The following is a 23,195-nucleotide window of genomic DNA, read 5'->3' as shown; positions in this document are numbered from 1 at the left end:
ATAAACAGCAGACAGCCTAAGTACAAATATAATTTATGAAAAGGCTACTACAGTGAAGTTGGTTCACGGAAGTTGTTGTAGGCTTTGATTGATTGATTGATTGATCTATTAACAGTTTGCAGAATTACAGTACATTTCAAGTAGCCTACAACTCAATACAAAAACTGTAACAGTGAGTGGACGACACCATAAAGCATTACACTTGTTTACAATTGGGCCCACCATTTTCAATTCATTTACCATTTAGAGACGTACGATTCCGAATATACACAACTATATAGTAAAAAGTAAATCATCATAGGAGGTAAAAAGGGAAAAGAAACATATACAGTGAGGGGGAACAGGGGTGGGTTTAGCCTACAGTTTCGAATTGCAGCCGTCCGTAGCATCCCTTTGAGAGCAGTTTTGAAGGAGTCAAGGGATTCGCATGTCTTAGGTCAGATTCTCACCTAATACTTCGGTAGACTCAGATCCGTATGGGCGGGGAAAGGGAATTCTTGCATATTTAATTGGCTGCGGTTTGCCTTCACACTGTCATTCGCAGCAATTGGAAACGCAGCAGGGGGGACCTTATCAATGTGTTCCGTTCATAAACTATAGCCTACACAGTGAAATCTATGGTGATAAAATTACACTCATAACGTGCATGTGTCGTGCCGCCGGCCCCCCCCCCCTCTCTCTCTCTCTACGCACAGCCGCCACACACTGTTCTTTTGGGCATGGAGGCACAGCGCTGCATGAGCGCACTGATATAACTCCCCAGTCCCACACAGTGACAGCACTCCATGTTTACGGCACGCACAGACAGACAGACAGACAGAATATTATGTAGGCTATAATACACTGCAGTGTTTTTATGTGTTTTCTTAAGCAATTGATTATTGTAGCCTACACGTCCTCATTTCGATCAGGGCTTCAGTCTCCTTATTCGACCACGTCTATCCACAGTAACGGGACATCTTTGCGCTGCGTAAAATATGCCTTAACCGTCTCCAACTGTGTTCAGCTCCTCACCCGCCACATTATGTTTGCTTCATTTCCTTTATTTACTGCGGATTGCATTCACACCTGCACCGAATCGTAGTCAAGTGCGATTCGAAGCGAAGCGAAACCCACGTTTTTGGGCGGAGTAAAATGCGGTTATTTGCTGCGCATTAGGATTCGAATGAGCCTTCACACCTGCCAAACGAAGCGCACTTTCTGACAATGCGCAGCAGGATTCGTTTTAATCGCAGCAAAGCTCTCTGGTATGAATGCGACCTTAATGACTGTTGGTATGGCGTTCCACATTTTGGTGGCATAGGAGCGAAATTAATTTAGTCCCTTGTTTGTGCCGAATCTGGGTTGCAACTTGCAAGCCATTCCAGCCTGTCAAAGTGGGCAGGGCAGGGGTGAGGTGGGTTCGGGGAGTGTGATATGAAGTCGCCATATCTCTCCAACTTTTTATTAAACAGAGAATGCATTTTCAGATCGGGATACCAATTTTATCCAATCATCAGGCTAGATAACTCAGACAGGATACAGATTAAAGTGAAATTGGAAGTATACTGACACAAAGAAATGAGCAGACAAAATCGGAACTGAAACCAATTAAGCTGATAAATGGCTGAGTGGCTGAATTGATTGATTGAAATATTTATTAACAGTTTGTAGAATTTACAGTACATTTTAAGCACAAACTCAATACAAAGACTGTTAACTGTGAGTGGACGACCCAATTAAGCATTACACTTGTTTACAACAGGGTCCACATTGTTCAATTCATCAAAACATTTAGAGACATACAAACATTTAGAGACATACAAATAGACATTTCTATGTAGCTAAAGAACAGAACAGGAATTCATCATATAGGAAGCAAAAAAGGGAAAATATACATTATACAGTGAGGGGAAATGGGGGTGGGGGGAATCAGATTTTACAGAGGCCAGTTTCGAATTGCAGCCATCCGTAGGTGCCCTTTGAGAGCGGTTTTGAAGGAGTCAAGGGATTCACATGTCTTAATGACTGTTGGTAGGGCGTTCCACATTTTGGTGGCATAGGAGCGAAAATAATTTAGTCCCTTGTTTGTGCCGAATCTGGGTTGTACATGGTTTGTTGCACTCCCTCTGGTGTTGTGGGTGTGGACTACATTAATAATAATAATAATAATGGATTTTATTTATAACGCACTTTACATTCGTAAGAATCTCAAAGTGCTACAGAGTGAATAAAAGCACATTAAGGAAGTATTTGGACAGGTATGGGTATCTTGGGTATCTTGGGTATCTTGGTGAAATGTTTGGCGCGTTTGGAAATAGCGCACTGAGCTGACTCTGAGCACATGTGCAATGTAAACTAATAGGCGAGTGGCAGTGCGCTCCGGTGCAGTATTTCTGAACACGCGTTGTCTGCACCTATATATCCTACCTAAAAACGAATATATTTTATGTGTATTAAAGAGCTGGAGAGACAGACACATTTTGGGCTTAGGGCTTTTACTGAACACTATAGCTGATAATTAGCTAGAATATAGTGATTTATTTAACCTTTAACAAAAAACGTTTTTGTTTTAACCAAAAATCACTTACCCTATACCTTTAATTATATATTTTTCTCAAAAGTAATTTCATGAAGAAACATCTAAGAATTAAAATCCAATAGAAAACAAGAAGTAAGCCTATTATAGTCTGCCTTATATAACGTCATGCCAATTGCCAAACCCACTGTGTTAATTTCTCCACACTCTCAGAGTACAAGTTACAACACATGGCTCAGAGTTAAAATAACACTCTGGATTGTACATGTGTAATGTGGTCCAGGTCATTATAAGCTCCAGCAAAGCTCTTAAGTCTCCCAGTCTTTATCTCTGCCTGAGGGACCGAGGACAGAAAAGATGAACTACGGTGACCACTATTCCTCGTCGTCGTCCTACCGAAAGATTTTTGGAGATTCTCCCCGTTTTTCAGCACCCCCCTTGCGCTTGAGCGGTGGCTCGGCCCGGTGCTCGACCTCCTCCTCTGGGTTCAGGTCATTGGCTTCATCCCGAAACAGCGCCTCGTCCTCAGGCTATTACAAAGGGTCATTCCGGCCCTTGTCCTTCTCCCCCGTCCCGAGCGACAGCCTCGACCTAGCCCAGACCTCCGTCCTCAACAATGAGGTCAAACTCATACGGACCAACGAGAAGGAGCAGCTCCAGGGTCTCAACGACCGCTTCGCCATGTTCATCGACAAGGTCCGGACCCTGGAGCAGCAGAACAAAGTGCTGGAGACCGAACTGGTCACGCTGCGACAAAAGCAATACGAGCCGTCCCGGATCGCCGACCTTTACCAACAGGAGATGCGGGACCTCCGGGCGCAGGTGGAGGAGGCGAGCAGCGAGAAGAACCACATGCTCATGGAGCGGGACTGCATCGAGGACGAGCTCCAGAAGCTACGCGTCCGATACGAGAATGAGGTGAGGGCGCGGGAGGATGCGGAGCAGACCCTGAGGTCGTTCAAGAAGGACGTGGACGACGCCACGATGGTGCGGTTGGACCTGGAGCGCAAAGTGGAGACCCTGTTGGACGAGATCACGTTCCTGAAGAAAGTGCACGACGAGGAGATCCACGAGCTGAGTGGAATGGCGTCACGCGTGTCCGTGGAGGTCGAACTCCCCAAGCCGGACCTGACCTCGGCCCTCAAGGAGATCCGGCACAGTTACGAGTCCATCGCAACCAAGAACCTCCAGTCCGCCGAGGAGTGGTACAAGAGCAAGTTCGCCACTCTGAACGAGCAGGCCACCCGGAACAACGAGTCCCTGCGCGCCGGCAGGGAGGAGATCAACGAGTTCAGGAGGCAGCTGCAGTCCAAGACCGTTGAAATTGAGACACTGAAGGGCACGAACGAGTCTCTGGAACGACAGATCCGAGAAATGGAGGACACACAGAATGCCGAAGTAGCTGCCATGCAGGTAAAGCTATAAAGCGATGTCATAAGAATTAAGACTAACTTGTATAGCGCTGCGTAAGGCCTAAAGAAGCAATTCAACTGTTGCATGTAGCCAACTCACCCTACTGTAAATTATAGGCCTATATAGCGGCCCATGAATTAATGAGAACTCCAGAGTTAATGGATTGTGGTAGCTAGTTAATTGAGTTTATATAAGCTTATGAGTATATGCCAAATTATTTAAAGGAAATATTGACGCACAGTCCAAAAAGCAAGATAAAAAAAACAGAGTTGCCCAGTTGTCCATTGTGCTGAAGCACTATCAGCCGCCAAGGTCGCTATGTAATTATATGTATACGTGCGTGCAGTGACTGCAGTCCATTTATAGCCTATATAAGCTAAGCCTACTGTAACTGTCTACTTTCAAGTTCAGTCTAAAGGAATCAGCAGCTTTAAGTTCATCAAGTCACTGCTAGGCCAAAATGTAATGTTCTAGACTTCTAGTGCGGTGTAGGCATAACCAGGGAAAGACATGGCAGTAGAGTCGTTCATGGGTGGATTAAAGGTGCTTAAAGTGATTATTAATTAGCTTTAAGTGCTAAATAGCTCTATGTTCTGATAGGAATCATTGCTTCTACAGCATTAGTTCAGTAACTGGTTTCTGTCTGATTGTCTCTCTCCCTCCTCTCACATTTTCAGTGCCCCGCCCTCATCTCTCTCCTCTCTCTGTCTGTCTCTCTTTCTCTCTCGTCTGACATCTGACCCCTTCATCAGCAGTATCCCAATGTGTGACTCCATCTCTGATCATTCAATACTTTTCTTGTACACAGATAAACACAACCGTTTCTCATCCAACAGACTCTTGGTCTACTGAGTAGACCAAGACCCCATGGTCGTGTAATATCCAAACACAGAGTTAACACTTAATTCTGACCCTTCTCTTTTTCACTGTTCCAGGACACCATAGTCCACCTGGACAATGAGCTGAGGAACAGTAAAGGTGAGATGGCTCAGCACCTGCGGGAATACCAGGACTTACTCAATGTCAAGATGGCACTAGACATCGAGATAACTGCCTACAGGTACCTTCTCAACTGAGAAAATGAACTCTCTCAAACAAACACACAATCTTGAACCCTATGTAATTCACACACAGGTTACATTGAAAATATCCACCCTGACATCTCCTTTGATCCTCAGAAAACTGCTGGAAGGAGAGGAGACACACTTCAGCACAGGGATGTTATATGGAGCAGCCAATCACAGTGTCAACTACAGCTACGTGCCCCTCCCCTCAGCAGGCTCTTCCCCCCCCTCATCCTCCAGGAAGAGCCGGAAGAAGGAAGCGGCTCGGAAGGAGAGCCTCAAGGAGACTGCTGAAGTCAAGGTGGAGAAGAATGAAGAAGCAGACCTTAACTCCAACAGCTAGAAAGAGACAGAAAGAGAGTGAGATAAAGAGAGACCTTGGCCCTACTCAAGTGACAGTGTTTCAAAGCTACTCTGTGCATAAATGTAGTCCCAGGTTTCCAGAAGGTGGCATACCCATTTCCTGTTCCATTTCAGTTTTCCATATCTTCGTTTGATTGGCAATGGCTCGGCAGCAGATTTCAATGGGAAACCAAAGATTGTTATTTTAGGAAGATAGTCCATCCTGAATCGAGCCACTAGAGGCGACATGGTACACAAATCCTACAAATGGTCTCCTAAGTAGGCAAATCTCGCGGATGTCCTGGTGCTATTGTGTGTTGCTGGGAGTCTGGGACAGAGAAAGGTTGATAATAAAGTAGATTTTCTCCTGATTTGTCTCTCTGAAAAGATCCATTTTAGTATGAAAATCTTGGGAATGTTGTGTGTGTGTGGCTTGTGATGATCGGATCCAGTTCAGTGACCATGGAGCTTAAGAATGTTTCAGACGTTGTCTTCCATTGGAATGAATAGACTCCAACCTGCTTCACATCCATTAAAAAGGCATCCGCTAAGTGTGGGATGGCGTATCTTCCTAAATTAAGCATCTTTGACTATGGTTATGCACAGAGCCTATTATTAGTTCAGTCACACTAATCTCTAACTCTAATCACAACAACACAAGGCCATGTTCTACTATAACATCTCTAACTAGAGCTGACATATGGTGCAATTTGGTGGTCAAAGGTCAAGGTCAAGATTGAAGATCAATTATTGATTTGAACACTGTCCATCATTTCTGACCTACTGTATAAGATTGCATTTACAAGCTTGTCTCAAGCAGTTTCACTATCTGCGATAGTGTTACTTTGACATACTACAATAAGATACTGATATATTGATGACGTTTGTAATTTTGTACAAATGAAAGTAAATGGACCCGGAAGGAATACAAATGACAAATGACTGAGTACACAATGGAACTTTAGGTTGCACTCATTTACAAAACCAGACATTGACCGATTCCTACAGAGAAATGTGTTGTATTCTGTCTTATATAGACCACACTAAGACCTTTGACATTTAACAAATATTTTGGTTCCTGTGTGAGACCACTTAATGTTTCTAGAAGGCTTTTTACTTCCTCAATGGTGTCAAAGTTTTGTGTGGGAGATTTGCACTGAAGCCTATTTGTAATGATACAATGAACTAAGATGTTTAGGATAAAATCCATATTTCTCGTTTCTATATTTTTGTGATTAAAAACCTTAGTGTGTATAGTGTATTATTTCTGTTGTCAATGTCATTGTCATTTAAATGTTATGTACACTACATGTTGTATGGTAGTCTTTAGAACAAAATTCCTTACTAAATGGCACAAGGAAAAGTTACATTCATTGGTAGGCCTACAGTGATTGATCGATTGATTTTATTTTAGTAAAAATGCACAGCCTAAAATATATACAATTTATAAATCATACCAAGTATAACACACACAATACTAATTTCCAGTGTGGTCTTCCCACTGACTGAACATTGTTTGTTGTGAAATATAAAAAACGAAATTTGAATAAAATGAAATGCCCAAACATTCTTCACAGCTTTCAGTTTTATACTAGACAAACACAACATAGACATAACAGGCCTATAACTTGTAAGCCTATACATTCAGGCTTGGTTCACATTCAGGTCCCAAAAGGGCTGGGTCAGAGAGGGTTCCAGGTGGTACCTAGCTAAATGATAGAGTTGGTAACCAAATGGACCCTTACTAGATCTTTACATCTTGAGTGTAAAATTACATTTTCACACTCTCAAGAGTTAAATTATTGTTAAACATCTGCCTTACTTAATTTACCACAAGTCTACACAATAAGGGAATGTATAGAATTGTTATTTTCCTATGGTACCAACATCAATTGCAGTTGCTTTACCGTTGTGACGAAAAGAGAGCTGAGCCTTAAGGCTCTGTCTACCGAGCAATTCTACACCAAATCTCTTCAGACGGAAAAATCAGTCCAAGTACAAAGCGACCTCACCCTAAAGGGCGAGGTTGCGTGCACTGGCCATATATAGAGCGTATTTTGAGTGTATAGGGTGTGATGAGGTCAGCTCAAGATATGGAATGTCAGAACAGGTCAGATCCATATATGGAGATCTAAGGGTGGCAGCAGGGGCAGTGTATTGAAAATACAGGGTTTGATGAGGGCCCTATTGAGAATTCTAGTTTTCGACGGCTGCCAGGCGCGGCTGCACAAATAACTTTGGGGCAGGCCCGTCTAGAGTTTAAATGGACAGGTGTCAGTCAAAAGGGAGACATCGGAAAGGAAGGATGGATGGGGAACGATATGGAATGTCAGAACAGGTTCTTACCTATATCCATATACTAATATTGATGACATCAGGGATCTCCATATATGGGCTTAATTGTGACAGCAGGTCGCATTTACTGATGTCATAGTAAATGTGACCTTTGCGGCAACCACAGTGGTTATCATGAGACTGTTACAATATGATCATATATGGGCATTCCCATATAGGGGCTTAATATTGATCAGTCAGGGATCTCCATAGATGGGCATAACAGGGATTGTATTAAGGTATCAGTTGGGAATGCAAAAGTGTATGGAACCTTTTCACGTGACGTCACGATGACCTGGGGGCTTGCCTGGGGTGACCAGGGGACTGATGTCACGATGACCTGGGGGCTTGCCTGGGGTGACCAGGGGACTGATGTCACGATGACCTGGGGGCTTGCCTGGGGTGACCAGGGGACTGATGTCACGATGACCTGGGGGCTTGCCTGGGGTGAGTGACAGGGTTTTGAGTTAGGTGACGTGTCAGAGTGACGGGGATTGTGAGTGAGGTGCCAAAAACGCAAGGTTTCTCTGGTCGCAATTAAAAAAAAAAGTGGCTCATCCTGGAGTTGTTCCACCTCAGTTTATCACAACAGCTTCAGGTAAAAGCAGATCAATGAAGTGATATACCCTTTCGCTTTCTGATTTGCACTCTCATACTAGAGCACGCTTGGTGAATAAAACACATGTTGAGATCTTCATGTTGAAGTTCTCCTTGTGTATATTAGACACTAGTAGGCCTCTCCACAGATCATAGCTTAAAGTCAACACAGTAAAAAACCTCAATGAAACTAGTGCCCAAATTGAACCATGTACACTTCCAGAGTTACAAATTATTAATTGCCAGGATTTTCCAGTGAACTCTAAAACGGGGGCGGCTGTGGCTCAGGGAGGTAGAGTAGGTCGTCCAATGATACCTGGGTCAGCGGTTCGAATCCCGGCTCCTCCTGTCCACATGTCGAAGTGTCCTTGGGCAAGACACTGAACCCTACATTGCCTCCAATGAGTTGGTCGGTGGGAGCTTGCCACCATTGGTGTGAATGTGGGAAGTGAGGACACTGGCATCGAATGTTCGCCGCTTCACCTCCCAATGAATGAACCATTGTAAAGCGCTTTGAGCACTTGGAAAAGCGCTATAAAAATGCAATTCACTCATTCTAGGCCAAATACGTTTTTGACTTCTTTTAACAAATAGCCATCCAGGCTAAAGACGTCTTTAACTTCTTAACATAAAAAAAAAACATCTTAAAAAATAACACACAATTAAATACATGACTCAAGAGCTGCATAGTCATTTATTTAACAAACTACCATGTATAAATACCCGTTACATTTTAGCTTCATCAGGAAGCATATAAACACATCATTGGAAGTCTGTACAAAATATAACTTATGTAAATCTGTGAGGCAATGAAATCAGAATATACAATAGTAGTCCTTAAAGTAGACAACTTTGGTAGCAATAAAAAGCCCTTTCTCTCCCAAAACAAATTAAATACAATTACAGTAATTAACAGTAATGTAGCCTGAAGTAAAACTACACAAACCATGTCTTCAGTTGTTCAAATATGAAATTATACCAGTCCTTATATAGGAATTTAGTCATGTTTAACTGTAAAAATAATTCAAAACTCTGTCACAGTTTACAGCTACAGCAAAATGGCTAAGCCTGATATACACAAACACACACTAGTAACACCTGAGGGTGCATTGTGATTATGGAAAGGAGAATGATTCAATGGTATAAAACATAGTACATCAAGCAGCATTGAAATACAATCACAGCATTTATCCCCCAAAAAACTAATTTCAAGCCATTATAAAAGTGTCACACATGAAAGGATAGGGGAACCAGAGTTTTTCATTTCGTCTGTGAAAACAAATTATTTTCATTTCTCTTTTTTTGTCATGTTTTTCACTCTCCTCCTCTGGTCAAAAGCAAGAACCAGATTATTTGTATTCAAACCTAAAATAACAACTGATGGACAAGACAAACAAACCAAACCTGCCGTGATTCCAGCGCTGTGTCTGAACCGACCAAACAACCAAATCGTCTTAATTAACAACCGTTACTTTACGGATGTAACAAACCAAGGAATTAATTTAATTACAGCTAAATTACTTTAACTCTGATATTTTCATTTATTTATTTATTTTTAAGTATTAATCAAACTTTTTTGTGATGGACGGTCAGTCTCTCAAGAGCCCTCCGGTCGGGGGATCTATCGTAGTGGATAGAAAAATTCTGTGACTACTTAAAAAGGACAAATGGAAAATCGCTGGCAAATTATTTATTTTTACTCAGTGAATGAGTAAGTAAGAGTTGAGTGTTACGCCAGGGCTCCACTGGGCGCATTGCGTCTCCGTCGCGTCCTGCTCGCGTCATGACAACGTCACGCTAGAGGTGCTCCACCACAGGCTTTTGAAAACTGCGCGTCAGCAAAAAAAATGTATACATGACTGGACGCGTGCGTGCGTCAAAAAACGAACCGGGGCAATTTTTGAGTCACCGAACGCAGCACAACGCAACGCGGGCAGTGGAGCCACCCTCCATTGATTAAAAGGGCACATTCCCGACACTGACGGAGACGCGACGCAGACGCGCCCAGTGGAGCCCTGGCGTTAGGGAATCTAGCTTGAGCAGCGTTTGGCTATAGTTTTACCCAGGAAAAATAATTTTGCACCGTGCATGACAGCAGGGCTAATAATATAAATAAAATCAATAAACATTCCTGTAAAACAGTTTCTGTTCTTCCTGCGACCCTGTCAAAACATCCCAAGACCCATTTTAGGCCCCATGTATGTTGGCTGAGACCCACTGGTCTAGAAAATGGCCATTTGTGATATTCCATTTTAGCTATATAATCATAGCAACAGAAAATGTAGGATTTAGAACAGTGGGTCTCAAAAATCACGTTGTGCCGTGTTGTGAGCTGCTTTACAAAATTACCAAAAAAAATGAACAAACTTCCCTTCGGGGGAGGGGGGCACATAAGGCTCTTCAAGGCTGGTCAGGCCGGACCAGGCCAAAATGAAGCACCAAAAGACCATCCTAGGGGAAAGAAATGTACAAAAAGTTGATAAAACAATTGAGCTGAAAGTATAACTGTTGGTTGTGTGACCTCCATCTATGTGTCTCTGGATAGTGGATACTGATGCTAACCTGTATTGCGTCCTCTCCTAAGCTTGTTTTAACGTCTTGTAGTGACTGGTACTGATCCAGAAGTTGTTCTCCACAAACCACATCCACCTGTACACAACGGAAAGATTCAATTCAAGTTAAATTATCTTATTAACAGATTGTGGAGACGGTGGAGAAAAAAAAGTGCACTAAATCAACAAGCTATATAGATAGCAAGTTTTAGTTTATTTGAATCAACAAATGCGGCTCACCGCATTTGTTGATTTGACCCCCAATTCAACCTATTGATGCTGAGTGCCAAGCAGGGAGGCATTGGGTCCCATTTTTACAGTCTTTGGTATGACCCGGTCAGGGACTAAACCCCCGACCTCCCAGTTTCAGGGCAAGGCCACTGTCTGGTCATGCTCATCTAGAAAGGGCAGGGCAGTGGAAGCAAAGTGCCGGAGCCAAGAAATCAGTCTAATCTCTTAATCCCTGATCACGTGTGTTACTGCTAAATATGCTCCCGGAATGAGGCGTCATTGACACACCGGTTCATGCTGTGGTGTTGCAGTACCACACTGACAGTGTATCATAGAGCTAACATTATGGCATTTCTCTATTCAGACACTAATAGTTTAGTATAGTATATTCACCATCATCAGCTTGCATAAAACACAAATTAAACAAAACATGTCCTCTGTGTCAGGAAACAGTTTATGTCCGTTCGGTCCTGAAAGGAATGTTTGGCTATTTGAAAACGATATTTAATTTAGGAAATCGTCCACAAACAGACATCCTTGCATAATATCTTCCATCTTTTCCCTTTCAAGATCTTCACACACACATTTATAACCCTCTTTCCCTTGCAGTCATGCTCCCACGGCTCTCTCAGAGACAATCAGGATCAAGGTTGCAGCCTGTGTCACTTTCTGGTGGTTAGGTTTTAAGTCCCAGGTGAGCTGACCTGGCAAGTGGGGCTGAGCTCCATCTTCCTCCTGATGAAGAGCTCCACGTGACGAATGGTGGCCTCCCCTGACACACGCACGTACCGCCTCTCCAGGGGCTGTAGGAGACAGAGGAGGGGAGTTGTTATTTTGGAGGTCCGACACATTAATTAACAAATGGCAGTGATATCTATTGCGGTTTCCATCTTCTATTAATCTGGTGTCCGTGAGGTCAGTGTCTGGAGATCATCTGTCATTCTGTTGAGCTGGTCATCATTGTGATGTCAGAACATCATTGTGATGTCAGAACAGGCCATCTCCATATATGGAGATCTAGGGGTTTGATGAGGTCAGATCAACATATGTAATGAATTCTGTACTGGCCATATATGGAGCGTGTCTTGAGTATACAGGGTTTGATGAGGTCAGATCAACATATGGAATGTCAGAACAGGTCAGCTCCATATATGGAGATCTAGGGGTTTGATGAGGTCAGATCAACATATGTAATGAATTCTGTACTGGCCATATATGGAGTGTGTGTCTTGAGTGTACAGGGTTTGATGAGGTCAGATCAACATATGGAATGAATTTGGCATTGGCCATATATGGAGCGTGTCATGAGGCGTGACTACGTTTTGGTAGTGTAGAAAGTGGATCTGCATTCCACATCAAGGATCTAAATAAATAAAGATGTGATTAGCCAAACACACCGTTTAGTATATAAAGGGTTACATTTGTCTTCATTACCTTGTAGTTGTTGATGCCCTCTTCAGCCCTAGAAACAAAACAATAGTCATTATAGTGGTTAACATTTTCTATGAGACATTTTCTCACTTAAAAAAAAGGGAAGAGTGGCATCTACTGGTGGTGACATTCAAGTACAGCAGAGTATTATGGCATTAGAATTGGCATTGAACATTGGTAGTAGGGGTGTAATGATACATTTTAACAACGATACGATACGTATCACGATACATGGTTGACGATACATGGACGATATTGGTTAATTATGGCAATACGATTCAATGATTTAAAATTGATAGATTAACTATTTATCAAAGAAATTAAATGTAAACATTTTGGATAGTACAGGTTTTCTTTTAAAGGAAAAAGTATGAATATGGACATAAATAAATAAACAGTGATTCTCTGGTATAGACATTATATTTGAACACATATACAGTAGACAAACCCGTGCTACCATGACATGAACACTTACAATTGCTAAATACAATGCAAAAGTACTTGTACTTCGATACCGATTATTTGCATAGCAAAACGATACGATACAAAGTCAATGTTGCCGTTTACATTTCGATATACTTCGATTCTTGAAATTAAAATAGATTTTTCTATGCAATTACTATATCGTTACACCCCTAATTGGTAGTGTGTCTATAACCAATCCATGCATAAAGCATAGGACAACATTTGATATGATGACATATGAGATCCTCACCCTACAAACTCCAACATTAAAGACACATCCAGCTCGGGAGGAATGGTAAACACAGTCTGTGGTATGTCCTTCTTCTGTTTCCTCAGACCGGTAGGACATGGGTGGGACACCGTCACTGGAAGGACAGGAGTGTGGAGAGATTAAAGAGAGTGTGTATGAGGTGACCCTGCTTTTCCTCCCGGACATTTAACCAGTGAGGGGTGACGCCCCCTTCTGTGCCTCTATTCCAGGAGGACAGCACTGCCTGGCTTCGCTCCATGGTGGGAAATATTGCTCCATGTTGACAGTGCACGGTCTAAAACTATACTTTAATTGGCCAAAAAACTAGTCGGTGGTAGCGGGATTCGAACCCGGGAGGTGTGGAAAAACAGAATTGTTTTTCAGACTATTAGAAATGTGGAAATGTCCCATGGGATCCCTACTACTACCATCTTGCCTCCTCTCCCCTGCCCCTCACTGGGGAAGAAAAGCGGCTTCATGTAAGAGAGAGAGCCAGAGGAAGAGTGGAGGAAAGAAACAGGAGACAAGGACAAATGGTGTATGCCTTGCAATAAAAGAAAGAACATTAACCACTTGATCCCCGCATCTCTATTCTGGGGGCAACATTCACCAAAAATCGTTATATCATTTCCCTATAGAGGATTTAAGTGGCTACGTTTCAGGAAATAGAAAATATGTAGCCTCTAATGTATGTCAGGGAGAAAATGAGTTACAGGGAGCGGGAAAGAAAGGCAGGGGGCACCAAAGACCAACAATAAGACAGACCGAACATTAACAGAAGGTTTCTTGACAGGAGCAACAATGCATAACTTGACCCAATGGTGGTTCTGTTCTGTGTACCTGATTTTGGCACCTCCAGACCTTTCCCTTTGTAGAAGGCAACCATTCGTTCACGCTCCGCTGCAAAGCAAAAATAAACAAGTTTTATTGGAATTGTCAAATACAGTAACAAGAACTAACCCATTTGAGGTCTTCTGCACTAAGGGGCTGAAAGGGGCATATTCCATGAGAAGAAATTCAATTAAATTGAAAATTAAGATGTCTGGTGTTACCATTAGAATGGTTGATATTCATTGCAGACCCAGACTACTGTAAATTTGCCTGGTCCACTGAACAAACTTTGAGAGCTATCTTTTTAGATGCTCATTCAAGTGCCCAATTGATAGCCAAACACATGTTGTGAGCTGCCTTTTGTATGAGCTGAGCAGAGTCCTCACTCTCAAATCTGCCAAAACATGAAATATAGTTAATTATATTTATCATCCCTGTCCCCAAGATATTATGCAGTACAAAAGTATTACCGGTATGTGTACTGGCAAAATATAGCCAATATTTTATGAGCCCCATGGTGTTTCTTATCTGGTTATACCAATGTTCAATACACCTATATATATATATCATATATATACACCTATTTTACACTTACATTCCTCCAGAGAGGGAATCATTTTGTAGACAATATCCTGCAGTTGTCTGTCAGGTCTGCATTGAAAAAGCACATTAAAATAGGTTTTAACATAAACTGTTTTGTTGCAGACTTGGGTGTATTATAAATCCTTGAGCTTTAATCATCCAAGTGTTGGAAACATATATGTTGTGACATTATTCCCAAAGTAACACAATTTAAATAAAGATAAAATGATCTCTGTTTTTGCTTCTTTTTAAAACAGTCAGCAAGAAAATAAAAAATAGACAGACAGATCTATTTTCAAAATACTTTTTATACGTTTTGATCTTGTACATTTTGCACAATGAGTACTTTACTTTTGGAAAATGTTGATGCCAATACTTTTGTACTTTTAATCAAGTACCTGAATACCTGACTTTCACTTGTAACAGAGGATTTCTACATTTCAGTGTTGATACTTTTAGTATGGTTCCATTTACTGGGGGGCAGACTTCAATAGGGACTTTAAGCAACGGCGGTTTTCAGGACGGCTCCGCTAGGCGGAAGTACGGCTACTATGACGCAATCGCCGTAGCAGTCAAAATTGTTAAGCAAACAGCCGTCGGTGACGGGTTCCCACCGCTTTTTGGTTCCCATGGCGACGACGCTTCTATAAAGTATGTGTCAAACATAAACACATGCAGACATAAAAAAAAAGAGAACTCCGCTAACTTGCCGATAACTTGCTTCTTACATGCGTTGGACATGATCAGCAGTGGAAAGAGGAAGGTGCTGGAGCAATTTGTGTTATTCTAAAACAGTTTTAATAAACATGGTTATTATGACATGGAATTAGTGTTATTTCTTCATTCAGAGCATGCCAACACATTACACAGCAGAAGAAAGAGGTGATGGAGCAATCGGTGTAAATGTATGACAGTTTATTTGAATAAACGTGGTTATGACATGGCGTTGTAGACACTACGTAGACGTGTAGGTTCTGCCGCAGTAGGAACGGCTGCGACGGCAAGCTGGTTTATCTATGGACTATGGAGCGCTGATCCATTTCCGGAGCGGACTGCCGTAGCTGTCGTTGCTTAAAGTCCCTAGTGTGTGTATCACGGCAACTTGTGGTGTTACTGTTGCTAGAGCATTCATTCTCCAGTGGATACTCTGTGATGATGGAGATGTTCTCTCAACGGATGCAACAGAACAACATCAATCCATGACTGCAAAGTCTCTGCTTCACACGCCTGCACTTGTTATAGCAACACATACGAGATGGTTTGCATTGGCTGGACGAGATGGTTTGCATCCATCCATTTACAACTGGGCTGGCGGTGGCTAAGGGGTACTATCCAGTGGCTATGGGGTGGCTAAGGGGTACTATCCAGTGGCTAAGGGGTACTATCCAGTGGCTAAGGGGTGGCTAAGGGGTACTATCCAGTGGCTAAGGGGTGGCTAAGGGGTACTATCCAGTGGCTAAGGGGTGGCTAAGGGGTACTATCCAGTGGCTATGGGGTGGCTAAGGGGTACTATCCAGTGGCTAAGGGGTGGCTAAGGGGTACTATCCAGTGGCTAAGGGGTGGCTAAGGGTTACTATCCAGATTCCAGTGGCTGGATAGTAACCGCAAGGTTGCCAGTTCGAACCCGGGCTCCCCCAGAGTTAGTGTCGAAGTGTCCTTGAGCAAGATACTGAACCCCTAATTGCTCCTGATGTGCAGGTTGTGCTGCCATCAGTGTATGAATGTGTGTATGAATGGGTGAATTGATGCACAATCTATGTAAAGCGCCTTGGATAAAGGCGCTATATAAATGCACCATTTATCATTTACAACTCGGAGAGTGAACGAATGTAGGCAAATTGACCCTTACAGTTCCAACTGGTTAGAATTGAACAATCAGAGTTAACGCTACAGTGAGAATTTTGAATTGGGGGGAAACCCAGACATACCTGATATTGTAAAGTGGCTGTGTCTCGTGAACCACGGTGCTGCATGTTGGACATCTGTTGCTGGTAAAGAAGTGCTTCACAATGCAGCTTTTACAAACTGTGAGAGAAATAACATGAAATGATCAGAAGTGATTTAATTCCAATTTACAACCCATCACATGACCAAAGGGACATCAAAATGACCAAATTCTGTTAGTTAAGTAGCCTACCAACGAAATCAAATAAAATTATTTATCGCTTAAGCTTATGCAGTAACTATTCAATGATTCACTCATATACCAAAATCCATTGACAAATGTAGAGATTTATGAATTACAAAGCCTTCTTTTTGAGTGGTGCAACCACTCCAAGGAACAGCAATGTCCGTGTCCCTGTGTCCGCCTATGTGACGTTAGCCTATGTGACGTCAATGAGCACCAGTGGTATCTGAGTACCAGTAGGGGCGCTGTTGTGCCAGAAAACAGAGAGAGAGATAGTGCTGCATTGTTGCCTGCTAATGAGAGACAGAGAGAGAGAGAGAGAGAGAGAGAGAGGAGGGTGGGAAGAGAGGGGAGTTGCAGCCCTACTAAAAAACTGACTCACTCTCTCTCTCTCTGTTTCTGGCACAACATCGCCCCTACTGGTACTAATAGTCATAGCTCACAGTCACATAGGTGGTGGGTGGGTTAACGTCACATAGATAGGCGGACACGGACATTGCTGTTCCTTGGAGTGGTTGCACCACTCAAAAACTATCTAGAATAAAGGGATTTAAGATCATTAAAGCTGGGCTGTTGCCTTTCATTCTGAAATGACTGAAATGCAGTATTCTCGCGGGCAGTATTCTCACAATACTGCACCCTCATAAACTGAAAGGCACCCAGCTGCAGCATTGCAGAAACACTGCAAGATATGCCTTCTTTCATTTGTCTGAATCAATTATTTTTACAAAACGTCACGGTCATTCAAAACATTTTTGTTTATGCCTCGTCTACTCGGCTCTCATAGATTCCAGTGCATTCCGTCAACTTCCCGTCCAGGGCTTTGTTACTATTCTGCTCCTCATAGCCGCCATTGGACTGGTCTGGCTCCATCAAAGATTGTCTATACGAAGATGCACAAACTTCATTGGAGCCACTAGAGGCGCAATGGACTTTGCTCCTCCCCTCCCCTCTCCCAGGCTGACAACACTGACAACGTCATGTGGATGAGCATTGAGGGCAAATTATATGGCAAATGTGATGATTCCCATTTCCCAAATCAGCCCCATCAAAAAAGAGTCTAAGACAGTTATGGAAAGTTATATTATTAAGCATTGGAACACACATTTTATTTCACTTTTAATGTGTCTATTCATTTCACGTTATAATATTCACATATTCTCATATTAAATATGGGGCCAGAGCCCCCCGTGTGTCGTCCGTCAAATTGCAGATGGACAGAGAGACTCTTCCGGACTCTCAAATCTTGCAAGAGTTTGTTGCTGGGATAACGAAAGGTAGAAGGAAAAAAAACGAATAAAAACGAAAGTAGATTTTCTCCTGATTTGTCTCACTAAAAGAAGCCATTTTAGTATGAATATCTTGGAAATATTGAGTGGCTTGTGATGATTGGGTCCAGTATTTAGTTCAGTGACCATGGAGTTAAGGAATGGTTCATAAGCTGAGTTCACCCATTACAAATTAATAGACTCCAACAATCTTCACGTCTCCTAATAATAATGTGTCTGCCCACACCATGCAGATACAGGAAGTAAAGTTGGGACCTCTTGCTATTGCGTGAATTCCGTTTGTGTCCGAGCATAAGCATGGTAACGCCCCGCCTGCTATTGGCCTCTTGGGCTCCATGAAGTGAACGGAAGTGGCGCAACGCTCTCATCCTATATAGCTCTGGGTGTAACAAGCCCATAACCCAAACTCACATGTGTCTAGGCATTCTGTGATGGTGGTGGCATCAATGAGGAAGCCACAGCAGAGGCCACAACGGATATATGGATAAAACAGGTTCAGGGGCTTTTTGATCTGCAAGTCAAAAAACAAGCCAGTGAAAAAAGTTAATCAAGTCAGCTTTTTATCTGCAAAGCACATTTGACACAGATGCAAACTTAAAAGGACAACTATAGTTTTTTCCAACCATGGTTCATGTTTTAGGTTGTTATTAAATAAAGTAAAAGATGAGCATTTTGTTTCATGTACTAGTTTTATTTTCGTGGTTTTTTGACAGGGGGCAGGGGCTAAATATGTAATTTTTGTACAAGTTTTTACGGCGTTTTCTTTATTATTATTGACTATATAGTCTTACTAGACCCCAGAAACATACATCTGGCCACAAAAGATCACAGGATCTATTGTACGTACAAGATATTATCTTGTACGGACAAGATAAAATATATTTTGAATGCATGGCTATTCAGGGGCTCCGTAGTACGATTCCCATGCAGCGCTCGCCCAGTCTTACTTTATTAATATTAACGGACAAGAAAATTCAAGTTACGGGTTGAAACACTCGTTTCAACAACAATAGTTTCACTATTTGCCAACCTTTACTTTTTGGATACGATGTGCAGAAAAGGGTAAGAAATGAAATGTTCCTAGTGGAAACCATGCACCGGTTCTGAAACACGGTGGCTGAACAAAGACCATACACAAACATCAAAAACGTATTCACAACTGTTAATTTGTATTAGTGTAACATAATGCTCAAAACACCTGGTAAAAGGTACACACTGACATAACTATCCAACCAGGCCCGGCGCCAGGATGAAATGACAGAGGGGGCAATCAGGGGCAGGTATTAGACATGAAGACAATGCGCTACATTTGCATATCTATAGAGGGCAGAGGCGCAATGGAATTTAATTTAATGCCTGGAAATGTACCATTGTTTTGTCTGTAACTATTTGATCTAAGGGGGCAAAGAGGTTGATTTAGGGGGGCAAACACCCCTTTGCCCCACCGTGGCGCCGGGCCTGTATCGAACACTTTTTTAACCATAACATTTTGTGCAGACTGCAAAATGCATTAATACCGCATCACAATCATTTAACCACTTTAACCAACCATGTATGCGTTGGCTATTCAAAAATAGCCGATATATAAACTTTTATTTTTTTAAATTTGGAAGTAAGTATGTAATTCTGTAATTAAGTAGTAATAAACTACTCTTGTTGGGTCCCTGCTTGCACAAAATAAGTTAAGATGGGGGGTCCGGCCAAATGCATGATCAACTTGGGGGTCCTCCTTGAACTGAACTTGCCTCGTCCTCCGAGTCTTCTGTCTTGTAGGGTGAGTCCTGACTGCAGCTGCTCGGAGAGCCGTCCTCCCCAGGACCATGTGTTGGTGACATCTTCGAACAAGACCGCTTTCCGATCATATTATCTGTCATAGGATAATAAGAAAAATTATTTATATAATTATATATATATATATATATATATATATATATTTTTTTTTAAGAGTTTTATTTATAATGCACTTTACATTCCTCAGAATCTCAAAGTGCTATATATATATATATATATATACATACATATACATACACACGTCCAACTTAATAGATATTCTTTCTGGGACAATAGCGAACTTTTGCTATAATAATTGACTTTCTGGCTATGCGCATAGCTTGCTGCTAGCTACCTGAAGATAAGAGTTAAAAGACGTGCAATGAATGAACGCAAAAAGTGTTTCGGCTTCAATAAAGTGATTTAACGAGGAATTGGAGTCACGCTCTTTGCTGTCATTACAAAATAACCAGTGTCTCACGCAAAATAACGTTATATCACTTACTTTATCTTCGTGGTTATTTGTTTTGGATCAGAGAACGAAACTGGCGGTTCGTGGTGTGACAGTCCGCAGCAACAACAATGACTTCCGGGAGGCGGGTCGAGAAATGAGCAATGACGCCACAAGGGAATCCAATGGGAATACATCAGAGGAGGATGGGATTCTATTTGCGTGTGTGTGTGTGTGTGTGTGTGTGTGTGTGTGTGTGTGTGTGTGTGTGTGTGTGTGCGTGTGTGTGTGTGTGTGTGTGTGTGCGTGTGTGTGCGTGCGTGCGTGCGTGCGTGTGTGTGTGTGTGTGTGTGTGTGTGTGTGTGTGTGTGTGTGTGTGTGTGTGTGTGTGTGTTAGGTATATTGTTAGGTATATTGAAGTTAGGTAGGCTATATTGTTTTTGGATTATGGGTTGCAAATCAAGTGGAGCAAGTAAAACACAGCAACACTGCACACCTTTATTTTATTTGGGAAAACTGCCATAGGCCTATATCCAATAATATTTTTGCCTTGTAATGGTCACATATGACGTGGATTGGAATGGGACACTGTTTCTGCATGTTTGCCGACTGTATGCCTGGGCGGTGGCCCAGTTCTGTTTAGAATTCCACCTTAGCCAATCGTAATAAAAAAAAGGTTCTAGACTCATGGTTTTCTGAAGTCACTCACTGGCTTTAATGGTTATTGGTTCTTGCTGAACCCCTTATGGTCAAAAGGCCAGCACTGCTGTTTGTGAACCCCTGCCGTATAGGCTGAAATGTTTTCAGTGGGCCTTTGGTTGTTAGCAGAAAACAAACTACTGAATCCAAACTTCATCAAGGCATCAACGGCTTCACAGTTAAAGAGGGTGACACTCACAAGATTAAATTACCTACCTGGGTTTCATCTTGGTGAATCTTTCCAGTGATAAAATGACAATTAAAGTAATCAAACTCCCCACTCACAGATTGTTGGCTGATGAATGAATATCAACATCCTAATACATCCTAATACTGGGGGGTCAAATCGTGACAGGCAATTCCTGCTGTCAAAAAACCACTTTGTTTGAAATAGACACTCATGCTTTCCAAGGTGTGATTTGGGGTCCTAAGGATGAATACAAAATGAATATCAACATCTTAAAACCAAAATGTTGAATTGTGGGTTTGAGCTCACATGCCCTTTTGATGTAAATCAAAGGGGGGGGGGGGGATAATGCAGTTAAGAGTCTTTTAAAAATAGTAAAAGAGACAAGGACGTCCAACTTCAATTTGTTGATTGGCCAACGCTAAAATCTAAAAGGACACTGTGAGATGGCCTGAGTCAAACTAGAACTGGACTCAGAGCTGGGTGTGGCTGCGCACCTGTTGTGCATGGACTTGAATCTTTGCCATGTAAGAAACAACTTTAGGGACTGATGCGCCATCCTGTGAGAGGGTTATCTAATAGTCCAATAAACAGGCTGTACACTTAAAATGATGGATTCACAAGATCTGGCATTTATTGATTGCCCACAATTATCCCAAATTGAATGGTCATGTGATATACATATGAACAGCAAAGACATACATGAAAGCAAATACGACCTGTTACATCACGAATTCGGATTTGATCATATCAGTCCACAGATTTGGGGGCCCCGCGAAGCACAGGCCAGAGGGTTGTCTGACCTGGAGAATTCTGACGTGTCCCTCTCTGCCCTGCCAATATATAGCAATCTCTCTCCCACTGAAGTGACCTTGCATGCGCACAGCTCGGCGGCACACTCTGAAAGTAATGGTAACTGCTTGAAGGGTCTACTTTCCCCCACCAGGCCAGTATTGTAATTGCATCCATGAATCTTGTCCAGCAGGGAGCACACTACAGCAGTCATCAAGATAGGGAATTACAGGAATGTCTTCTTTTCCACACAATGTTGTGGCGTAAACAACCTTCACAGGCAAGCGTTGTGTTTCCATTGTTAGAGTAGATAGTTTAGGTATTCAAGTTATCTGATGAAAGGGGGAATTCTGTGGTGATTTGTACAGTGTGGGTAAATGGGTTTGTGTGGCACCAAAGCATGTACCAAGTGTAAACAGGCCTATGTGAAGTGAAGCTTTCAGAACACTTTGTTTTGTTGCAGTGCAATAATAATAATAATACATTTTATTCATAAGGCACTCAAGGTCGCCGTACAGCAAGTTAAAAACAGTTGATACAAAACACATCCAATAACATTGGAGTGAGAGATAATACATAACATAATACATTATATTTCTAGTATTAGAAATATATATATATTTCTAATTCAGCATCTAGCTTAAAAGTGCAAATATAGAATAAGCTTTAGTTCCTAGACCACCTACATCAAAAGCAAACATAGTAGGAGTTTAAAGGTCAAGGCGCACCGGTATTGGCCAAGTTTATGTTTGTAACAATGCTATGCAGAACAACTAAGTACAAAGACTAAACCCATATCTAACTCAAAAAGCGTACTAAGCCAATCCAGGTGACGTGAAGTACAGCTAAATCTCAGAAGAAATGCATGTTACACACGGTGCTGCACATTGCAGAGACATGCCTGCCATAGTTTGGCCGGAATATCCCCTTAATAGGCCAGCAGCACAACATGTCTGAACAGCACCACTATTTTTCTCTCTCACCACTGAAGTATTTGTGCATCACATGGAATTCTTTCAACCAGTCACAGATAAAAATCCACATTATACATTGTAAGATAAGTCTCACTTTTGGAATGTGACCATGTTGTGTTGTTGAGGCTGGCACAGTAGGTTGGGTCTATGTATGATGTGGGGTAGAGGTGGATGTTAGGTGCTGAAAGAGACACACTATATTTTCAGAATTAGGTCTCTGGCAAGTGACAGATAGTAAAATAAATGCGTAAAAATGGACATAGGGACATTGCTGTTCCTTGGAGTGGTTGCACCA

At 42.1% G+C, this 23,195-nt stretch overlaps 2 protein-coding genes across 2 annotated transcripts; one reads left to right on the top strand and one right to left on the bottom strand.

Annotated features, from left to right (window-relative positions):
- Positions 1–2,875: 2,875 nt before the first annotated feature.
- inaa (internexin neuronal intermediate filament protein, alpha a) lies at positions 2,876–5,338 on the top strand (the record flags this gene model as incomplete). The annotated part of the gene is made up of 3 exons (XM_083774317.1): positions 2,876–3,931; positions 4,867–4,991; positions 5,110–5,338. 3 exons carry the CDS (start codon positions 2,876–2,878, stop codon positions 5,336–5,338), a joined length of 1,410 nt encoding a protein of 469 aa, XP_083630443.1.
- A 4,833-nt stretch (positions 5,339–10,171) lies between these two features.
- pcgf6 (polycomb group ring finger 6) lies at positions 10,172–20,363 on the bottom strand. Its single transcript, XM_083775271.1, has 11 exons — positions 20,303–20,363; positions 19,773–19,894; positions 18,439–18,538; positions 16,539–16,635; positions 14,624–14,679; positions 14,038–14,097; positions 13,198–13,312; positions 12,486–12,513; positions 11,756–11,854; positions 10,831–10,917; positions 10,172–10,719 (listed from the first exon to the last, which is right to left on the bottom strand). Exons 2-11 carry the CDS (start codon positions 19,887–19,889, stop codon positions 10,669–10,671), a joined length of 810 nt encoding a protein of 269 aa, XP_083631397.1. The 5' UTR covers positions 19,890–19,894; positions 20,303–20,363; the 3' UTR covers positions 10,172–10,668.
- Positions 20,364–23,195: the final 2,832 nt, after the last annotated feature.

This window comes from Protomyctophum parallelum (genome assembly GCF_964188405.1).
Source record: "Protomyctophum parallelum genome assembly, chromosome: 10".
Classification (NCBI taxonomy): Eukaryota; Metazoa; Chordata; class Actinopteri; order Myctophiformes; family Myctophidae; genus Protomyctophum; species Protomyctophum parallelum.
This window is presented reverse-complemented; position numbering and strand designations above follow the sequence as displayed.